This window comes from Pithys albifrons, chromosome 4 (assembly GCF_047495875.1).
Source record: "Pithys albifrons albifrons isolate INPA30051 chromosome 4, PitAlb_v1, whole genome shotgun sequence".
Taxonomy (NCBI): domain Eukaryota; kingdom Metazoa; phylum Chordata; class Aves; order Passeriformes; family Thamnophilidae; genus Pithys; species Pithys albifrons.
This window is the reverse complement of record NC_092461.1, coordinates 44,955,710-44,973,892: the sequence shown is the minus strand read 5'-3', so window position 1 is coordinate 44,973,892 and position 18,183 is coordinate 44,955,710. Positions and strand designations below refer to the sequence as shown.

At 37.3% G+C, this 18,183-nt stretch overlaps 1 protein-coding gene across 1 annotated transcript in view; it reads right to left on the bottom strand.

Annotated features, from left to right (window-relative positions):
• Positions 1-281: 281 nt before the first annotated feature.
• The window catches only part of CSMD3 (CUB and Sushi multiple domains 3), a 602,810-nt gene continuing 584,908 nt past the window's right edge, over positions 282-18,183 (bottom strand). The window contains exons 68-71 of the mRNA XM_071553967.1: positions 12,021-12,133; positions 6,033-6,120; positions 3,829-3,964; positions 282-2,415 (exon numbers count right to left, since the gene is read on the bottom strand). Of these exons, the coding sequence (XP_071410068.1) occupies positions 2,256-2,415; positions 3,829-3,964; positions 6,033-6,120; positions 12,021-12,133 (497 nt within the window). The 3' untranslated portion in view covers positions 282-2,255. The remainder of the gene's footprint in view (positions 2,416-3,828; positions 3,965-6,032; positions 6,121-12,020; positions 12,134-18,183) is intronic.

Here is an 18,183-nt window from a genome sequence, read left to right as displayed (position 1 = left end):
AAAACTGCTTCTTCATATAAAATACAAAATTAATTTTACTAAAAATATAGTTTTGCACATTGTGTTTATCAGTTAATTTTGAAAGTAATCTAAATTTTGTAAGATCACCTAAAATTCACAGAGAGATTCAGAAAATGTAAGGTGATTTTAAGACCCACAGGAATACCAAATTTGAATTCTTCATTTGGTTATTCCCTCATGTTCACAACTGAAATAAGGTTAAAGTGCATCTTTCAAAGAAGAAACATAGTTAAAAAAAGCAATTGTCCATTTTTATTTTGTTTACATTGCACTGAAAATTTACATCATACTTTTACAAATCCTTTTTCATAAAAATATACTTCTTTACAAAAGTGTATGCATTAATATAAGAGGAGTAGCCAGTTGCAGAAGAAACATTTTAAACGATCTCAAATGTATTAACCTTAACATTAATGAATGAATCATAGTTATTGCAGTCATTTGAATAAACAAGAATAAATAACAACCAATGGTATAAAATATAAAACAGCATCCTTTTAGTAGAATACAGTTTGACAGAGTTGTATGAATATTCAAAACAAAGTGTTGTAAAATGGTTTATAAGAAATTTTTCAAACATTATAGAAATCCAAGCAGCAATCCTGGGTACAATGATTTTTGGTAGGCACTCTCTATTACGGTAATAAAAAGTTTAGATTTTCACAGAATCATTAATGTCTGAAAGGGACAATAACAGATAATTCACACTGGCTAACACACAGCATTTGTGAGTCATGCTATGAATGGAAGACAATGACCTACATCAAATAAATTACTGAGTTCCCACTGAATAAATATGATATGAAATAACTGTAAAATTAAAAATTACATTTCCTTAGAAGTGATTCTGGGATGTCTAAAACTTGTATCTGAGGGCTGTGGAATCTGAATTGTCCCTAAAATGGATGGATTGTCCCCAATAAAATCATGGCTTTATATATATATATATATATGTATATATATATGAATCTATATCTCAATTTTTGTTTTTTTTTTTCATTGCACTATGGTAATATATTCAATTTTAAATGAGCTGTAAGGATTTTTATCTGTAAACTATGGAATATATAGATAAAATAGATGTTAAAACACAGTATTTTCAAATTATAACTTCCTGTTGCCTTGAAGATCTGATCCAAAGTCCATTGAAGTCTCTTAGAATCCAGCAGCTTCAATGGGATTTCATCATGCTTTGTGCATGCATTTTGTTAAAATGCTGAAGGAATAAACTGGTGTGATATGGCCTAGTTTTAATAATATGAATTAAAAAATCTTTGATATATGTATTTCATTACTAATGTTACTGTAAACTGCACTTTTTAATAGGAAATATCATTAAATTATGTTTCCACTTTTGAAAAAAATGTAAGATGGTCACTCTCAAATGTTCTTCAACATTAACAAACGTAGTCACATACAAAGCTCAGTTCATATTAACTTCTTCATTGTAAAATTTGTCTAGATGTATGATTGACAAAAGAAATATATAAACATTACCATTTGTGGGTATTGTTAATGGAAACACAAAATATAAGCTTGACTTGGAACATGAAAATGAAGCAAAATGTGAAGCAGGGAATGAAATTCATTAAATACGAATATTAAATTATGATTTTTTCTTCTGTGTCATGAAAAGAGTAAGTTATATTGTTGATTTCTAAATACTATGTCCTGGACTTAAAAATGTAACTGTTCTGAGAAAAATAAAATACTCAACAGCCTGAATAAGGAAAAAAGGTACAAACTCATGAGAAAGATGTAGCATATGATTGTTAAAAAGAAATCAGTGACCTATTGTCTCCTGTAAGTATAGCTCTTATTTTCTACCTATATCTTTTTTTTTTTAACCCAGTTCCTCTATTATAGTTTTTATAAAGCACAGAATACTGATAGTGGATGCTCCTCCAATATATGCAAATATGTTTTACGTTTTAGAATAACCTCCTTTTTTAAAAAAGCAAATAAACTGTGAGTAGCACTCATGGAGTGCAGCAATATTTTTAAAAATCTCCGTGGCATGGACGAAGAATTCAGATCCACTTTATGAAAAACAAAATCAAAACAAAATAACTACAACCCATACTTCCCTACCATCCTCAGGAAAAGGTGACCCACTATATCCTTAAAAGTGTGCTTTAATTTTTTTTTAGTTTTTTTTTTTTTAATATAAGTGAACTGTGTGTGCACTGTGTTGTGTGTCAATTTCCAGACTTTGAAGACAAATCATTACCACATTATACCATTGTGCAAACAGTGTTCAAGTTGGGGTCAAATCGTACCGCTTTCCCTTCCACTGACTTCGCATTTGTGTCATACATGGGGTTTTCAAAAGCAGCTTGTCCATTATTATTTTCATGTACTGAGCATCCTGTATACTGTGTTTTAGGTGCAGTCCTGTAGAAAAAAAAAAAGGCAGAGCATTTGTAATTACAGTTTTTCTTACTGACTTAATGTGGTTTAAGAATCAAAAGAGAATTTAGCTCCCAGTTATTATAGGAGCTAAACACAACATGTTGGGGGATTTTTAACAATATCTGTGATAAGAATTATTACTGTCTTTATCAAAGTTTAAGGCGTTTATGATTCATTTAAAAAGAAACTTAGAAACTAAAAACTTAGTTAACTACCTTAGAAAAGGTTATCCATTGTTATTGGATCCATTATCTATTATCCAAGTTGTTATCCTTTACACTTTGAAGATCAGATAATAAATAATAAAGAATACAACAAAATCTTGTAGACACCATAATCCCCTATCCAGATGACTGATGTTTTCTTTTCCCTTTGGAGACTGGACAAGTTTACCAAGAATAAGTTCATAGCTGAAACATTTTCTTTTTAACTAAATAACTCTAAATGTCAGAGTTCAAACCCTTAAAAACTTTTCATCTATATTGCTATAGAAAATGCATACTATATTGTAAATCATCAATATAAAATGCAAAGACAAGTGTTTACAGCATACAGCTAATAGCAAATACACAAAAATTTACAGGGTAATTTTTCATATTCTGAAGCAGTTGAAAACAAGTAGTACTATTCAAAAATGATGGCACATGTTTTAAACTAATGTTATCCTGTAGAGTATATTACTAGTATTACTGTCAGAGTATCAGATATAAATCACCATTTTGGCAGCTAGTAGACAATAAATTGTCTTGTTGTTAAAGTGATTAAATTTTCTTTAGTCATCTAAGGTTTACAGCTTCAGGAAAAGATTTCTTGACACCACATTAAAAAAAAAATATACTGGTCTAGATAACATGAACAAAACTGTTGATCTTAGACTAATGAAACTGAAAAGACTAGTGGCTATTTAACACAATTGCATATGAACTAATAATTTCAGATGCATAAACAGTTCCACAATGAAACCTCACAATGACATAATACTTGCATATACTTGTATACCAATAAACAGAGCAGGTATCAAAAGAAACCACAGGATATGATTCAGTTCTGTCACATAAGGAAAAAAAAATATAGGCAATTTATTGTAAGTACACATTGTAAGTACCAATTATATCACTCACAATATGCCAATAAGTTCTAGCATCTATTTTACTATCATAAAGAGAAAAATTTATAAAATTTTAAATATGTAGAAATGAAAGTATAGCACAGTGCAAGAAATTCATCTCTTAGTCATTACACCAGACCTTAATGGAGATATAAAGAAGGTTTGCATATTTTGCAAACTCTTTGTGGTTTTACAGAAAACTTTACTTACACTAGCAAAGGCTGAAGGCAACAAAATCACAACACATAAAGTAGTAGAGGAATTCTTTATAAATAATTTGTACTTACCTTTGTTTATAAAGATAAAAGCCAAAACCAGCAAATATAAGGGCAAAGAAAGGCACAAGGATAGCAATGGCCACTGAACTACTATTTGTACCATGTGGTTGATTAGAAGAATTTGAACCCTCAGACATGTTAAGACCTAAAAAAATAATAAGAAAACACAGGTAATATTGTATATGTGCCTGTACATGCTACTCCATACTTTTCAGAATTAAATAACATCTTGTTATTGGGTCCTCATAATGTGTTCAGCTGTATGCTGAGACCATCTGAAAAGTAAATATATACCATATTCTGATTAATAAGTGGATGCAATATATTGGAAGAACAATGGGTTCAAGTTTTGGATGCTAACAACACACATTAATGTACTGTCTTACAAAAATCAAACTGATAATAATGTCTATGTCACATTGATTATATTAGTGACTGTATTTATATATTCTTGTAATTAATAAACAGTACACGTATAAAACCCCAATATAATGACAAGGAAAATGTCAGTGATCTGAAGAGGCAAACTGAAAATTCATTATTTTCTTGGGTTTTCTATTGGTACACAGAGTGAAAGATGTAGGAACAGTTTTGAAGAGCTAAAGCTGGATATTGATGAGAAAATAGGCATATGATTTGCTGTGTGGTTGTGGAATACAATATCTACATTATACACACAGACAAGTAATGCAACCTTCAAATGTGAGGAAAGGAATAACAATACAGCTTCAAAGATGATTTTTAAGCTCTTAATGGGACCTTTCAAGAATTGCATAGGTCATAATATTTTCTCACTTTCTTGATCTTAAAAGGAAACATAGAAATTAAGAAAAACCCAAACAACCAAAAAACCCCAAACAACTCTCTGTGCTGTGAGGAAAATTGTGTGGAAACAGCATTCGAAACATTTTGTTTCAGAGAAGTTATTTTTGTTTTTTGCACATAAAATAATGAAGTGGCAAACATACTGAACAAAATCTGTTCAACGACTGTAAATCTCTCTATAGCTGCATTATTGACTATATTAACTACAATTGATTCTTGCATAGTATTTGAATGTAAGTGAATTATTCTGTCCCTAAAAGTTATAAACCAATATAATGTATCTTCAATATATTACAGAAAAACAATCTCACCAATGACCTCTGAAAATCAAATGAAGACACAAAATATTTCATAACATTCTATCAAACACTTTGCAAAGAGAATTCTGGATTTTTTGTTAGATGAATTTCAAATATTTTTAGAAGTTAATAAAAGGAAATAATTTTTGTATTCTTTTAAAAAATATTTTTGGATAAAGTTATTTCTAAAATTTTTAATTTGCATGTGAAAATAAAGATCCCTAACATTGCATTTTAGTCTAACTTAGAACTGTGAAAAGAGAAAAAATTGCCTTCAGCACATTCAAGAATTAAAGCAATTCCTGATTTTACTGAAAAAAATAAGAGTGGACAATACTAAGTTGCCAAAAACTCACAAACTTCCATCCATATATAGGAATTTTACCTCAAGATAAGCTTTCTAAAGAGCCATTACATTAGTGAAAAGTAAGTCCTCTTCTAAAGCATCCTCTGTAGTATTTTATCTTTCAAGAATTTAGTATTAACTACATTCAAATTTTTGTTAAGAAGAAATATCACCATTCTTAAAACAGTATCAGTAAGGAAAATTAAATCCTATTCTTAAAAAGCAAAACAGTATGTTGTTAGCAGAGCTCTGTGACCAAAGCTCTCTTTATATAGAACCAAGATGTCAATTTTTTAGCAAATAAACACTTACAAAGCAAGTAAGACTTTTTTATTCTTAAGAATAATATAAATATTTACTTGCAAATATTTAGCAGTTTTCCTCTTTCAGCAAATGTTTAGCTGAAATTTTGTTTCAGCACCATGAGCAAGAAACGAGTTTATCAAAGCATTTTACAACATGAGTTCTCTAGATAGCTATTAAGATGCGAATCTAAATGCATTTTGCACATATTCATAGAAAAACATGACAAATTAATAGCTATATTAAGCAGTACAAGACATCTATAGCTCCTTACAACTTCTTTGTAACTACTACTTAAATGACATTTTAATGATATCAGTATTTAATATTCTATAAAATGTCTGTACTGATAACACCCTGAGGATACCCTCAAACTACTGGACATAATAAAACAGAATACAGAACAATGAAATGAAAAAAAATTAGTATTTTTTGAATACCTAATCTTTGAAGTCCAAATTGTCCATAATCTTTACCCTGGATGAATCCTTGAAAAACATATGTTGCTCCATCAGGTTCAGCAGAAACCTGTAAACAAAAGCTGCTCTCAGTTAAATGGGGAAAATCTCTTGCAAGTCACAAGTATCTATTTGAAAGGCAACTATTCTATTTTATAGCCTAATATGCTTGACTGCTAGCTGTTAATCCCCATTATAAGCACCCTCTTTTTCTAGAAAATCTATATAAAAAGTTCAAACTAAAAGACTTACCTGTTAAAGGCATAACTTTTAGATATGGCAGCCTATGGTCATATATGATACCTTAACCTACCTTTAACAGTATTTTTAAAAAAAATACAGTAAAACTTAAAGCTCCTGGCAGTTCAAATGTCAGCATTTCTAGGCTCTTATATACTTTATAATGCTCTGATTTGTTTAGAAAGTAGATGGAAAAAGTTATATTGAATATAATCCTAAGGATTGAGGTTTTAATAACTACTTTTAAACTAAATTTAAAAAGTCCTCACATTGACAGTTCTTTTGATCTTTCTCAGTGCTTACCACAATAATTAATGAATTATACAGCTGTAAACTAGAAGAATATTGAATAAGGCTTTGGTACAAGGGAAATACATACTAGTATAAACTAAAAGCCTTGTGGGAGGGAGGAGATGGTTGTGATCCTATGATTAACTCTCTTAATTACAATAAGTACAGTCTAAAATAATTCACTGTATACAAACTGACAGATACCTGCTACTAAGGTTAGTTATTAGGTTTAAATTCAGTATTTCCTAGGCAGGCTCCTCAAGTTTTTCCCTCAAGCTTCCCTTTCTCATAAAACAGAATATCTTCAGCTGTGACCTGAAGCTATGTTTCTACTAAAAAAAGGGTGCCTTTCTAAGGTGAATTGCTTACTTTGTGCTAAAGCAGCATCTTCAAACTATTCCAAGATTTTTTAAAAAACCCTTTAAAAATTGTCTACTTCTGTATATTTAGAACTCTGAAAAACAACTCTTTGGTTTTGCCATATTTTTGTCACCTCAGGAGCATGCTTATGAAATGTAAAGTTTCCAAGAGAGTTAAGTCATTTTTCCAGGCCATTTACTGCTTTGATTTTGGTTTTGCACCTTTTAAAAATAATTATTGAAGCAGTGACACACAGTATAAAAACATAAATTTGTGAGTACACTTCAATGTACGTCTCTTCTTTTCTTTTGTCATATATATACCCCTATTGGTGTCTCTCTTCTCCGGGGACACCCCCTTGTCGCGGGGGAGAAGCTTGCGTGCCCTCATGAGGTTGAGAGCTATGATGGAGGTGGTTTCTGCTGCCGGTAGGGTCTCCCATGCCAGACAGGTCTCAGCTGAAGGGTCAGACAAAGTGTGTCCACAGGCAGGATGGGCTCGCTAGCCGTCCAGCAATCATCCTAGGAGAAGGACAACTCCAACCCCAAACCTGGGCACATGGAGCTTGTTTAGCCCTGTAAGGCCATCCATCTAAGAGAAGGATACTCTAACCAAACCTATGTCCTGAGGTATTCGCTGTCACTGTCCAAGCTCACTAGGCCGTGGCAGATGAACCTTAGGAGTAAAGGGTGGGGCCAGTTCTGCGCACGCTGTGCCTCACCTAAAAAATCCATTGCGCAGGCTTGAAGGGTTCACCCACATTGCAAAGCCCTGTAGCGACAGGTGAGGGTCGAAAATGGCAGGTGATAGGAAGCAGCTGGAAGCCGCAGACCCAACCCTGCATGCAGGCGGTTCAGGATATGGGTCATTAGAGACTTGACCCCAGAGATGACAGTCTCTTGCAGCAGCATCCTGAATGACCAAGCAGCCTTTTCTAGGGACAGCACTGCTTGCTCCACACGGACAGAGGCCTAGCAAAGGTGGCCTAAACAAAGCTCATCTCCACACCCAGTTGGATAACCACGGCCAACCGGCATCTTCTATGCGGTCAAACAAAAACAAAGAGATTTTAAAGGCATACACCTGCCTGCAAAGTTGTGCTCAAACTAACACTCGCATGTTGGAACATCAGAACCATGCTTGATACTGGGGATAGTAGACGTCCTGAGCGTCGTTCTGCTCTAATTGCCCACGAACTGTCACGGCTCAACATTGACATTGCTGCTCTCAGTGAAGTTCATCTTCATGAGGAAGGCAGCCTTAAAGAACATGGTGCTGGCTACACACTCTACTGGTCAGGCAAACCCAAAACCAAAAGACACCTTTCAGGAGTTGGCTTCATGATTAAAAACTCCATTGCCTCCAAACTTGAAAATCTGCCAACAGGTCATTCCGATCGCATTATGTCCTTACGCCTCCCTCTACACAACAAGCAACATGTTGTTCTTTTTAGCGTATATGCCCCAACTCTCCAAGCTGACCCAGCGGAAAAAGACAAATTCTACACAGACCTGTGCCGCCTCACCCAAAATGTTCCTGCAGATGATAAGATCATAATCCTTGGTGACTTCAACGCCAGAGTAGGTAAGAATTCTGAAGCCTGGAAAGGAGTCCTGGGCAAGCATGGCGTTGGAAACTGCAACGACAACGGACGCCTCCTGCTAGAGTTTTGCGCAGAATGGCAGCTCACCATCACCAACACTATCTTTCAACAGAAAGACAGCCTGAAGACTACCTGGATGCACCCTCGATCCAAGCACTGGCACCTCATTGACTATATCTTAGTACAACAGAGAAATGTCAGTGATGTCCATCATACTTGAGTGATGCCGAGTGCAGAATGTCAAACAGACCACTGCCTTGTGCGCTGCAAACTTAACCTCCACTTCAAGCCCAAACATAAGAGAGGCGGCATTCCAAGGAGGAGGCTCCAAGTCAGCAATCTTCAAACAGCCACAGTGAGAGACAGCTTCCAGGGAAACCTTCAAACTAGACTTAAAGATAATCCCATAGATCCCTCTCCTGAAGCGCTTTGGCAACATATTAAAAGTTGCATCCTGCAGTCCTCTGAAGAGTCCCTAGGGTTCTCCTCCAAGAAAAACAAAGACTGGTTTGATGAGAACAATCAAGAGATCTAGGAATTGCTGAAGAAGAAGAGAACTGCTCACCAAGCACACCTTGCTCAGCCATCTTGCCATATAAAAAAAGCTGCCTTTCGTCTTGCATGCAGTGAGCTCCAACAGAAACTTCAAGACATCCAGAACAAATGGTGGCTCGACCTAGCAGAAAAGACACAACTATGCGCAGATTTGGGTGACCAAAGAGGATTCTATGAGGCCCTGAAAGCAGTGTACGGACCCACACACCAGGTTCAAAGCCCCCTACTCAGTGCAGATGGTCAACTGCTTCTAAGAGATAAAACCTCCATCCTGAACCAATGGTCTGAGCACTTTCAGACTCTCTTCAGTGCCAACCGTGTAGTCCAAGGCTCCGCAATTCAGCACATTACACAACAACCGGAGAAATATGAATGGGATGCAGCCCCTACTATGGGAGAGATACTCAAGGCCATACAACAGGTGAAAACCAGCAAGGCAGCTGGGGTTGATGGAATTCCACCTGAAATCTGGAAGCATGGAGGTCAAGGACTCCATGCCAAATTCCACGAGCTTGTTTTGTGTTGCTGGGAACAAGGGGAACTACCACCATATCTCCGTGACGCAGTCATCATCACCTGTACAAGAAGAAAGGAGAAAAATCAGACTGCTCAAATTACCAAGGTATTACTTTGCTCTCCATTGCTGGTAAAATCCTTGCAAGAATACTTCTGAACTGATTAGTACCCACTATTGAAGAAGAACTTCTACCTGAAAGCCAGTGTGGTTTCAGAGCCAATAGGAGCACCAGAGATATGGTGTTTGTTCTCAGACAACTACAAGAGAAGTGTAGGGAACAGAACAAAGGTCTCTATGTAACCTTCGTTGACCTCACCAAAGCTTTCGACACTGTGAGCAGAAAAGCCCTGTGGCAGATCTTGGAACATTTAGGATGTCCCCCCAAGTTCCTCAAAATGATCATCCTGCTACATGAGGATCAGCGTGGACAAGTCAGATATGGCGATGCACTCTCTGAGCCCTTTCCAATAACCAATGGTGTGAAACAAGGTTGCGTTCTTGCACCAACTCTATTCACAGTCTTTTTCAGCATGATGCTCCAAAGAGCCACAGCAGACCTCGATGAAGAAAACGGCATCTACATCCGATATCGTACCGATGGAAGCCTATTCAACCTAAGGCGACTGAAGGCCCACACCAAGACCCTGAATCACCTTGTCCGTGAGCTGCTTTTTGCTCATGATGCCGCCCTCGTTGCTCACACAGAAGCAGCTCTGCAGCGCTTAACATCCTGCTTTGCAGAGGCTGCTGAGCTTTTTGGGCTGGAAGTCAGCTTGAAGAAGACGGAAGTTCTCTAGCAACCTTCACCTCAAGAAGTTTTCCATCATCCTCACATCACCATAGGCAATTCAGAGCTTAAGTCAGTCCAGCAGTTCACCTATTTGGGAAGTATCATTTCCTCAGATGGTAAGATTGACAAAGAGATAGACAACAGGCTAGCAAAGACATACAGAGCCTTTGGAAAACTCCATTTAAGAGTCCAATAAACACCTGAAGAAAAGTACAAAGATTAGTGTCTACAGAGCTATTGTACTGTCTACTCTTTTATATGGGTCTGAATCATGGGTCAACCACTGCCATCACCTGCGGCTTCTCGAACGCTTCCATCAGCGCTGCCTCCGTTCAATCCTAAACATCCACTGGTCTGATTACGTGACCAATGTGTCTGTTCTTGAACAGGCAGGGGTCAGCAGTATCGAGGCCATGCTGATGAGAACGCAGCTGCGCTGGGCAGGGCACGTCTCCAGGATGGAGGATCACCGCCTTCCGAAGATTGTGCTCTATGGTGAACTCGCCACTGGCTGCCGCAAGAGAGGAGCCCCGAAGAAGAGATACAAGGACTCCCTGAAACAACACCTCAGCCTTGGCCATATTGACTGCCACCAATGGTCCACTCTGGCCTCCAATTGGGATTCATGGAGACACACCATTCACGACGCTGCTGCTTCCTTTGAGAATGCACGCAGAGTCAGTCTTGAGGAGAAAAGACAACGCAGAAAGAACTGTTCCTTGCCAATGTCACCTAGGGAGACGTTCCGCTGTGCCTTTTGCGACCGGACCTGCCTATCCCGTATCAGCCTTTTTAGCCACCAGCACGCTTGCAGCAAGCGTGGGTAGTGCCCTTCTCAAATTTTCGTTTGCGAATCCTAGCCATGATGATGATTTGTGTCCCTGCAGTGTTTTGCCAGTAGGTGAAACCCAAGAAAACAAATTCCTGGAAAAATGAGATGGTGTAGTCATGATGTGTGTTATCATAATCCAAATTATTTTAGGCCCTTTCTTTTCTGAAAAATCTACTTTTTTCTCTGACTATGTGTTCTTTGAAAGCATTTCGTTTTCGTGGTTCAAACACGTCCCAGATACCTGGGTTGTTGCTCCTTCTATTTATCCCAGTCCTTCACCTTTCCTTCTCTCAGATATGTCCTCTCTTCTTCTCTCTTTTAAAGAATAAGCTCAGACCCAGAACCTCCAATGGGCCTAATGCTTAATTGGAGTAATCTATTTTGTTTTCCCCATACATATAACTGTTCATGTTTTTCTTCATATTTCTAAAAATATCACCAAAAAGTAAAACATGATTGCTAGTGCAATGCTAAAAAGTGTTATTTTATTAATATAACTATAAATTTATAATTTCTAAAACTATTAGAATAAAATTAAAAGAGACTTACAGCAAATAATTCTGTATTAACTCGCATTATAATTTTGCCTATTGAGAATTGTATGACTGTTCCCATATTTTCCCTCAGATTGGTCTCCTATATCTTACGATAAAATTTTCATTTATTTTAAGGAATCAGTCTTGCTAACAAGATTCTATTTGATATGTCTCAGGATTTTTTGGGTGTAAAACACCATAAAGATTTCAAGCAAACAAAAAAGATTCTAGCACAAATATACTCACAAAACCATCCATAGCCCATTTTTCTTCCTTCAACCTGCTTGCAGATGTATGGGAAGGTGCTTTAATGAGATATATGTGGAGCATTAGCCGAGCTTCCTGGCTTTTATACACTCCTGTAAACCATAGTTTTAAAAATTCATATTTGTTTTGAGTAGAAAAATAATTTAAGCTTTAAAAATAAACATTTAATCTCTTTTTCTAAACAGGGAAAGCTGGAAGAATTCTTTCCATTGTTAGTTTAGCAATGCGCATTCTTTTTTAAAAATTAGTACAATAAAAATAAAGTTCCAATAGAAACTTAGCCTGTAGAGATAGAAGGGAAACCCTATACACACAGCTGTTACTCAACAGTTATAGTTGCAAGCCTTAGACAGAGCAAACATTGACTGTAATCTGATTTGAGATGGAAAATACTGTTCTGAATCAGGCAGAGTGTATTTAAACCTCACATCTCTACTTTCCAGATATGCAATTTAATCATCACATAATAAATGCTATAAGAGGAACATGGACACACAAATTATTTTCCAAAAGCTGGTGCTAAATTAAAAAAATAAATAAATCTAAATTTAAAAATATTTCCAAAAATTGAATTTTCTTCATCAGTCAATACTACAACAGTCAATGAGAAGACTGTTATGCAACTCTATTTAATTCATAGGCATAATTAATTGTCTCATTGTTGTTCCTGCAGAATAAATACTTAGAACACAAATATCCTTATTTGACTAATTGGAAGTCAAAATTAATATTACAATAGACTTAGTGATTTAATCTTCCTTTACAAAGACAGTGGTGAATAGCAAGAATAGTTATTTTATTCCCCTACATTTTTAAACATAGTAATGAATTAATGGTTTAAACCTTCAGATTTTAAATAGAAGATCTCTCTAGTAAGATCATTTCCTTTCTGGCAGATCAATGAAATTGCTGTTAATTTCATATAAAGTCCTGTATTTGTAGAATCACACAAGGTTATATTGCATTTTACATGAAAAAGAGTTAATGATGACTAAAACTTTAACAGAAACAAAACTAAAACCAAAATCAAGAAAAAGAAAAAAAACAATAAGAGAAAGAAAACCCAAGCAATAATACTAATTATATTTCTGCCTACAGAAAATTCCACCAAAACTAAATCAAAACTCTGAGGACAGACTTCATATTGTAAATTAATTTGATTTAAACACTGGTTTTCATCCATCACATTTTTGGGGTTTTAATTCCTAATGACTAACAGATGTGGATGGCATCAAGACTGACTGGGCCAGATCACCTACTTTGATAGCAAGGTTTTGGTAGCAGGTGTTGTACATAGGTGGCTTCTGTGAGAACCTGCTAGAACCTTCCCCATGTCTGACAGAGCCAATGCCAGCTGACTCCAGGACAGACCTACTGCTGGCCATGGCTGAGCCCACCAACGATAGTGGCAGCAACTCTGGAATAACAGATTTAAGATGGAGGGAAATATGCTGTGCAACTGTGGCCAGAAAGAGAAGTAAGAATACATGAGAGAAACAGCACTCCATAGACCAAGATCAGTGAGGAAAGAGGGGAGGGAGTGCTTCAGATGGTAGAGCACAGACCCCCCTGCAGACCATGGCAAGGCAGCGCTGTGCTCCTGCAGCCCACAGAGATCTAGGATGGACCAGAGATCCACCTGCAGTCTGTTGAGTACCCCACACCAGAGTAGGTGGATGTTTCTTAAAGAAGGCTGTGACATTGTGGGAAGCCTGTGCTGGAGAAGGTTCCTGACAGGACCCATGGATCTGTGTAGGAAGGAGCACATGCACAGGATTGCTGGCAAAATTTGTGACCCTGTGGGGATCCCACGTTGGAGCAGCCTGTTCCTGAAGGACTGCACCTCATGGAAAGGACGTGAGAAGGAATGACACTGGGGCAGCTCATGAAGAACTACATGAAGAACTCATGCAGCCTGTGGAAATGCCACGTTACAGAAGTTTGTAGAAGATTGTCTACTGGGGGTGCATTCCCACGCAGGAGCAGGAAAAGGAAGGAGGATGAAGAAGCAGGATGAAGAAGAAGGAGGATGAAGAGTCAACATGTGATGAATTGACCACAATTCACATTCTCCATTCTCCTGCACTGCTGGGAGGTGAGGACATAGAGAAGTCAGGAGTAAAGTTGAGCCTGAGAAGGGGGAAGGGGTGTGGGGAAGGTGTTTTAAGATTTTTTTATTTCTCATTATTCTACTTTTGTCTGATTGACAATAAATTAAATGAATTGCCATGAATTGAGTAGTCTTACCCATGATGTTAATTGGAGATTGATCTCTACCTGTCCTTAACTCACTAGCCTTTTGTTATACTTTCTCTACCCTGTTCAGCTGAGGAGTGGGAGTGACATAGCAGTTTACTGGGCATTTGGCACCCATCCAAGGCCAGCACACCACATTCTTCAGCAGAAAAAAATATAACTAAGGCTGCGCAACATCAGTAGCTAACACAGCAGTGGAAGGCAGAAAATATCCAGATACTCCACGTTCTTTGTATCTACAGGTAGAGAAGGAAGAAATGCTGGCACAACAAAATAGCTTAATATTGGACTCTAGTGCTGCACAAAAGATGATACGACAGCAGAATTTTCAAACTAAGAGTTTTGTATCTGTAGTCAGTAGAAAATGGTGGGTGAAGATATTATATTAAAATTAATTCCAGGGCGGGGGGGAAGTGTAGTCACATCTCTCTTCCTGAGTGATAATCTGAAAAAACCCCCAAACCTTATAAAATAGAAAAAAAAAATCACATACTCAGATGTATCCTAGACAAGAAAAGACATTTATCTCATTCTCTCTATTAGTTTGTTCACTCTAAGCTCTCACTACAGACTATGATAAAACAGGGATCTCAAAGTTCAAGTTAACCTTCCCAGCTCTCTTCAGAAGCTGCAGTAAAAGACAGGGCAGTAAGATTCCCAATTCATGTTTCCTGTTTACATGTCTACATTGAAAGAACAAAAGCCTTCACCATAATAAGGACCAATGATTGCCCTATAGGAGGTATCTTTATATATAAATTGTCTTTGAGCTGACAAGTTAACATGTTAATTTTCATGTTAACACTACACCGAGCTCAGATAAATGTGCCCTGGTAGATAGGGTTTATTCTATATATACTTTAATTTCAGCAAGCACAGGCATCAAAATAAAAAGTAAAAAAAGATGAATAAAATAATGGAATGCAAGATAATAGATGCTGTAGGGGGAGGAAACTACTTTTCTTTTGAGAAACCTAAAACTTTTGTATAGGAGGAATCAATTTCCTGTTATCTAAATGTACTTTTTGATCCATGACTACTTTCTTGGCCCTAAGATACTCTTTCAGTATACAGGATCTCAGTGTTCTAGGTGCAGAATAGGAAAATAAAATTATATTAATTACCTGAGGACATGTGTAATACCTGTATGTAGAGTGAAAAGGGGTATTTGTAATCAGATTTGTGTCCAGTTGAAGGAACCTTTTATTTAGTGGAGGAGGTTTTTGGGTGAAAAAAACACAGTATTTTACTTTTCTAGTTAAAAAAAAACCCCGAAATACTACATCTGCTGTTCTTAATTCCCTCACAGTAATTACATGGCTGAAACTAAAGAGACATTAGACAACAGAAAAAAATCACACACAGACAAACATGGATATCAGTTAGAAAACACTCAGTTCATCTACAGCCTCTCAAGTGTGACTCTTTGAAGGACACCTGCAAAACACCTTCAACCAACAAATCTGGGGATGAAAATTCACTGTTCTACTTCATCTTAGAGGTCAGACTTCTAAAAAACTCAGACCTCAACAGAAACACAAATTCTTTGGCCCATTACATCCTTCCTGTAGACCATTCCTCTCAGAAACTTATGGGCTGAACTTTCCTCACTCTTTTTTTCCAACAGGATAATGTTTGTAATTTCTGGCCTTGCTAACACCTCTGGAATAAAGACTGGTGATAAACTACTTCAGCGAAAGGGGTCCTAGAGTGATGAGCAAGATTAAAACCAGCAATGTCCAGCCTATATATAAATGAAATTTTTAGGTTTTGTCCAACCTTTCAATGTTGTAGACAGAGGCTGATGTTTCAAGAAAATAAGTTTTGAATAATAATATTGATGTCTTTTATGTTTATTCACAACCCTGTTTAATAGCCTGCTACTCCTGTGGGATGACAGACCCATTGTCTGTGTGCCTTAGATGTTTCAATCAAAGGACTGACAGATTCAAAAACTTTAAACCCAAACATTTATCATCCATATCTGTTGTTTCTGCTGATGGTTTACAGCACAGTGCATACTGTGCTAAAATAACCATGGCAACAGTATTCTGGACGCAAGGGACTGTGGAATATCACAAACCAATATTGCAAAATCAATATTGCAAACCAATATTTTCAGGCACAGCATGAAGGGAGCTATGTCTCTTGGTACCCTGCCTGCTGAGTTGGAAGTCAGGGATGAGGAGCAGACTGATGTCCCCAAGGGGACTTCAAGGGGAAATGGTCAGCAAGCTGCTACACCACTTAGGCATACACAAGTCTCTAAGGCTGAATGAGACTCATCTAAGTGCTCCCTGAGCCACTTTCAATAATCTGCCAGCAGTCCTGGCTAACTTGGGATGTCTCAGTTGACTGGAGGTAGCAATGTGATGCCCAGCTAAAAGAAGTGACAGAAGGAGGATCCAGGGAAGTATAGCCCTGTCAGCCTGACCTTGGTGCCAGAGCAGGTTACTGAGCAGGTCATCTTGAATGCCATTATGAAGCATGTGCAGGACAACCAGGGTATCAGGCCTAGCCATATAGGCTTAGAAAAGGCAGATCCTGCTTGACTAACCTGGTCTCCTATGATAAGGTGACTCAGTGGATGAAGGAAAGGCTGTGGATGCTATGTAAGTGAACTTTAGTAATGCCTTTGATGCTATTTTCCAAGCATTTCTTTGAAGAAACTGATGGTTCATGGGTTGGTCAGGTGCATTCTGAGTAAAACACTGGCTGGATGGATGAGCCCAGAGAGTTGTGGTAGTTGAAGTTACATGCAGTTGGTGGTTGGTCAAAACTGGTGTTCCCCGGGACTCAATACTGGGGCCAGTTCTGTTTAATATCTTTATCAACAATCTGGATGAAGGCATTGAGGGCACCCTTAGCCAGTTTCCAGGTGACATTATATTGGCCAGGACTGTTGATCTACTGGAGGGTAGGAAGCCTCTGAAGAGCCATAGGGACAGGTTGGGTAAATGGGCCTGCACTTGGGTCACAACAACTCCAGGCAACACTGCAGGCTTGTATGGACCTGGTGGTGCTTGGTTGACAGCAGCTGAACATGAGCCAGCAGTGTGCCCAGGTGGCCAAAAAGGCCAATGGCATCCTGGCTTATATAAGATATAGTGTGACCAGCAGAACCAGGGAAGTGATTGTCCCCCTGTACTCAGCACTGGTGAGGCTGCATATCGAATCTTGTGTTTAGTTTTGGGCTCCTCACTACAAGAAAGACATTAAAGTTCTGGAACACATCCAGAGAAAGGAGCCAGAGAAGGGTCTAGAGCAAAAGTCTTATGAGGAGAGTATGAGAGAATGATTGTTTAGTCTGGTAAAAAATGGAGACTGAATGGAGACTATATTGTCTCCTCAATGACCTGAAAGAAGGTTGTAGCAAGGTGGGGTTTGGTGGTTTCTCTTAAGCAGCAAGTGGTAGGATGGGAGGAAACGATAGCTAATCTAACCAGCTTCATCTCCACTTTCTTTCCATGTTCATTAGGTATCTCTGACTTTCTAGGTCAACACATATCAATCCCATCACAGTGATAATTATTAATTAATAGGCTACTGTAGGGAAATTTTAAAATTAAGAATTAATAAATCTCATAAATAGTAATTTAAGTTTATTTATATTATTTAAAGAAGAAGCATGACAATTAGGATGTTTCTTTTACTCCTTATTGACTATTAACTCCAAATATAATAAAAGCCTGGGAAATTAAAAGAAAGAAAAAAGAGAGAAAAAGGAAAAGGTGGAAAAATCTTTGAAAAGAAACTGAAATAGAATGACAATTTCTTTGATAAGCTAAGAAAGTTTCCAGAAAGTGTTAAAAATATAAGTGTTATGCATAAAGTTACAGGGAACCAACATATATAAGGTAGAAAAAAAAACCCAATTTCTTTTAGC